The sequence below is a fragment of the Gavialis gangeticus genome, unplaced genomic scaffold (genome assembly GCF_001723915.1).
Source record: "Gavialis gangeticus isolate Ggan-Ray unplaced genomic scaffold, GavGan_comp1, whole genome shotgun sequence".
Classification (NCBI taxonomy): domain Eukaryota; kingdom Metazoa; phylum Chordata; order Crocodylia; family Gavialidae; genus Gavialis; species Gavialis gangeticus.
Genome location: NW_017729003.1, coordinates 13715127 through 13720088, shown reverse-complemented (window position 1 = coordinate 13720088; position 4962 = coordinate 13715127). Strand labels below are relative to the sequence as shown.

The 4962-nt window shown below is 39.1% G+C and overlaps 1 protein-coding gene across 1 annotated transcript in view; it reads left to right on the top strand.

Annotated features, from left to right (window-relative positions):
• The first annotated feature begins 2423 nt into the window (after nt 1-2423).
• TSPAN15 (tetraspanin 15) overlaps nt 2424-4962 on the top strand; it is a 51073-nt gene continuing 48534 nt past the window's right edge. Inside the window, exons 1-2 of the mRNA XM_019507732.1 lie at nt 2424-2477; nt 3665-3850. Of these exons, the coding sequence (XP_019363277.1) occupies nt 2424-2477; nt 3665-3850 (240 nt within the window). The remainder of the gene's footprint in view (nt 2478-3664; nt 3851-4962) is intronic.

Below are 4962 nucleotides of genomic sequence, written 5' to 3'. Positions count from 1 at the left end.
TTGAATTTGGTCATCAAATAGCTTATTTTTACCCTCTGTTTTTCAGAGGCACATTATAAAAATTGTGAATGAGCCATTTTATTTATGATTAGTTTATTATTTTTTATTGCCAGCTTGTAATATCCTTTGGATGTTTTTCTACTTTTTGAAAAGCATGAAGAATATTTACTGATTATTTGTGATTTTTAAAGTACCTGTATTTATTCAGATCCAAGATGAGTCTATTTCCCCATTCAGCATGGGGGGAAAAAGCCCCATTGTCATGGATTCTAATACAAAGTAGGGGTAGGAGTAGGGGTAGGAGTAGGGGCAGGTTTTGACTCTGGCCCTGGCCTTGCTCCGGGCTCAGGGTTGGAGTTGGCGTCACAGCCACCTACTCCCCCTGTCTGCTCCCTGTAGCTTCTCTCTCCCTGTGCCCCCTGGTACTTATCTCCCACCTATCCCCCACAGCCTGTACCCCCATTTGCCGCTTACTGTCACGTGGGGCTCTGGCCCCATTCTGGGCTGTGGCAAGTACCTCGTAGCTCCAGCCCTGGCCCAGCAATGCAGCAGAAGCAGTGCTGGCAGCAGCTCGGGGGTCCTGGAGCTGCTGCATGGTATGGAGGCTGTGGAGGGCAGGCAGGGGGCAGAGGCTGGAGAGAGCAGAGGTGGTGGGCTTTGGGCACTGCAGCAGGGGGAAGGTGATGGAGGGGAGCCAAATGGGGTGCCAGGCAGTAGAGGGGACAAGTTGGAGGGGGCAGGCAAGAGGCAGGTGTCAGGTCTACCTGCCCCGTGCCCCTTCCCTGCCTCCACCCTGCCCCTGCTTTCCATGTTGTAGCAGCAGGGGGACAAATTTAAGTTGACTGCCCAATAATTAGATTCTATACATGGAAAATTGCAACAAATTCATACATTTCCCATGTATAGAATCTAATTATTGGAGCACTTCCTAAATTCGAAGTCATCTTGGATTTGGATACATACAGTAGTATATAAGGGTGAAAAGTCTGGAGATGGAAAAAGAGTTCCAGTGTTTTGTGCCTGAGTTTGCAACATCCTACATGCAAGTGTTTATGTCTGTCCCTTTATACAGGGAACAGCATCATAGTAATTACGTACCTGATGCAGTTATAAAGGTTTGCTATGAATCGTTCTGTTGTGAAAAGGGCTAACTAAAGAGCAGGATGTTACATTTTGAGTTGAGGGTGCTTAGGGACACTGATTCTGTTCTCTTTGGGGCATGAGTTTGACTTGTGGCCTACGTACTGAGAGGCTTCCGCCTCCTGTGAGTATGACTGACTTCTAAAGCTGGCAGTCCTATTATTCAAGTAAACTTCCATACCCAGATTAGGACCTGTTGTTTGTAAGTCCAGTATCATTCAATGGGCATGCCTGGTGTTATTCCAATAAGACTGTATAACTCCCATTGATTTTAATTTGGTCATGTAAAGCTGTGATTGAAGTATCCTTAAGAGTGCTAAGTGAAATGATCAATTACCATTTTTCTGCTGTGAATTATTTTTCCTCAGTGTTTTTTCTTTCTTTTATTAATAGCTGCTTAAGAAGAAAGCCATACAACAATTTGAACCCATGATATTCTGCTGCTTAAATCTATGTTGCAGAATAATTACATTTTTAAAAGCATAAAGGCAAAAAGGTGTTAATTCTTAGCAGCACTATTGTGTAGGAGAGATTTAATATACTAACAAAAGAATTAAGAATTGCAAAGATCCAGTAAAAATTAGGTATGGTACTACTAAGGGAAGGTAAATAAAAACTGTCATCAAATGCACTTGCCCATTGCTAGTACAAATTAATAATTTGATTTGTATTATAAATACAAACACAATCATTTGATGGATGAGTTCCATAACTTAGTTAAAATGTGGTGAGTAGAGATACCCATAAAGATGCAAAACAAATCTAATATTTTTTTTGTCAGAGCTTGCATCTCTGATTTAGAAAAGAAAAAAAAATCTCATTTTGGCAGACAAGTAGAATAGTAGAGCCCATAGTCTAAAGATATCTTGTTTTACAGTTGAGTTGAAGAATGGGAAAATTAAGAGGAATTGATCTTTTCTCCTGTTTGCCTGTCTAATCCCAGATATCCTGGGATAGTCAAGAAAATCCAAAATATTAACTAGTCTTTCAGATGCCACTGAATGTTTGAAACAAACGTGGAATAAACTAAAACTGTTAATCTTCTGTTGTGCATGATTTAATATATAGAATCATTTTTAATGTTTACATACAAGTATGGAAATTTGCTCTTCAAGGAAAATATGCAGATTTTTTGTTTTGGAGGAAGGAAGGAAAAAGGATTGGTTGGTAGAACTTGCCCAACGACTATGAATAAAGCCATCATGCATTAATTAAGTATTCCTGCTCTTGCTCAAAATGTAAAGCTACTAAATTGACTCCCAAGACAAGAATTGTTGCTAGAAATGGCTGAGGGTAATGACTGGGAGGAAAATGAGGAGGTCCTGTTGCACCTGAGGGTAATTGGACCTGGAGGATACTTAACTGCATGTTAATTCTCTCCTTTTCCCAAAAATCCTATTTATATTGGCTGTAATCATTTATCATAGAAGCCAATTAGAGTTAATCACTGAATTCAGCAGAGCAGGATAAAGTCTACTGTCTGTAGCAGACTTTTTTTGGATCAGTTCTTAATAAAAAGAGATATGCAAACTGTTAACTATATATGGTTCATTTTGGATGTGCACTGTACCCTGGATACCAATGTACAGTAGACAAAGGAGAATATTACAGAAGAAGCAGGAAACAAAGAGGCTGGCTAACTTTCAGAGTGTGTTCAAATAAATTGCAATTTATGAGCTGCTGCTCTGTAAAAACTCTGAAATTATTTTAAGTACATTTTGAAACTTCAACAATATAATTTTTCCCCAATATGTGACACGTTACAACAGTACCTCTAAGTTATCTTGGTTTTTTCACTTGAGCAAGGTAATTCTGTAGGTAGATAATTGTAGTAGTTACATTCACATTTAATAAAAAATGTCAAAGGTTCATACCAAGCCTACTGGCCTATTGGGCTAATGTGGTTAAGGTACTCCAACAGAAGATGAACAAGGGCACTTACACACATGTGGGGAGCCTGCTTCGACATGTGGGAAATCCAGCACGCCAGAGCAGCCTCAATTAATCAAATCTGCTCAAGCATGTAAATCGACGCACACTGGCAGCCTTGCACATCATGTGTATCAGTGGCACAGTGTGCATCAGTGCTGAGAAAATGGCTAAAACATGTTCAATGTGTTTTAGCTCAAAGCACACCACCGCCATTTTCTCAGTACTGATGTGTGCTGCGCCTCTGATGCACTTATTCCTGATGTAGCGCTGGGTGCTTTAAATCAACATGGCTTGCTAATTAAAAGCGCCTGGTGCTGTGTCAGGGGCACACGTAAAAATGCCTGACGTGACATGTCTGGCCTTCTTGACTTTCTGGGTCTGAATCACCATTTGAAATGAGTGGGGATGGCTTTGAACATAAGTCTGTAACAAATGTGGGTTCTGAATTTGTAGTGATACTTAAGTGTTCTGCCACTATATTCCTTCAAATGTAATAGTATATTCATCAAGTATGATCTCACTATTTGAGGAGAGTGCTAGAATTGAATAACCAATAAAACCTGTATTTGTTTTTTTGTTGTTGTCATTGTAGCTGATTGGAGCATTTGTTCTGGCTGTTGGAATTTATGCAGAAGTTGAAAGACAGAAATACAAAACACTTGAAAGTGCCTTTTTAGCCCCAGCAATTATTTTAATACTCTTGGGCATTGTGATGTTCTTCGTATCCTTCATGGGTGTCCTGGCTTCTTTAAGAGATAATTTATGTCTTCTTCAAGCAGTAAGTACTCACATTTTAAAATGAATTATTTAATAGTTTTAAAAAAATGTTGCTTGAAGCCAGTCTCCATAATTTCTCCATCTGATTTCTTTATTTTATAAACAGTTTGAGATAGCTTAGTTAATACTCCCTCCCAACTTTTCAATAAGTATTAGCAAGAGACTATAAAATACAGGTGCATAGACTACTCTAGAAAGAGTTATGATTTATTCTAATGACTCTTTGATTTCACAGGAACATTTTAATGAATCATGTCAATATTTATTTAACGTGTACCGGTTGGATTTTAAAAGTTTTTACCATTGACCTAACTCTGCTCACATATTAAGTCTGTTGAACCCAACAGGCAGAATTAGCCAAATCTGAGCACTTTTGAAAATCCTACCCATGTCTTTATAATTTGGCAAGTGAACAACTGACATGCAAAATATCAAATAGCAAGTAAGGCCAGATTGTTTATCTCAGTTAAACTACTCTACATGTCTGTAGTATATATTTACTAATTCATAGATTTCCATGCCCATGATAACTGGACACACTTCATGTACAGTGAAATTAGAACCAAATGATATCTTTTAAAACCTAAAGTAGATCTTCTATGGCAGTAATTCCAAATGTTCCAATCTATGTCAGATAAAAATAGTCAGCAAACTGTATTGCAATAAATTCTAGGGCCTGCAGTGAAAGAAAAGCCTAAATGAAAGAACATTTTATATTTCACCCTGAAAAAGGTGTGTGCTTGGTAATATCAATGTCAAAGGATATCAAATGAGTATGCCTTATCCCAAACTTCTATGAGGTACATGCTTAAGAAAGATACCTGAAGTGTTCTTTGCATAGGTCACTGATAAGGCAGGATATAAGGAGGCAGTCTTTGAGGTAATTGGAACTTAGACAATTAAGGATTTTGTAGATGATAACCAGGATCAGCATGGCCAGATGTAGGAATTTGAAAAAGGGGGTGCAGGAGATGCCACTAGCACAGCAGGGTGGTTGCAGTCCTGCCCCCCGCATCACCTCCAGCAGACAGAGTGCACGAGGGCAGCAACTGCTAGGGGTTATGAATACCCAAATCAAGTAAGACTCTCTTCCTTCCCCTTTTGGCACCCCCT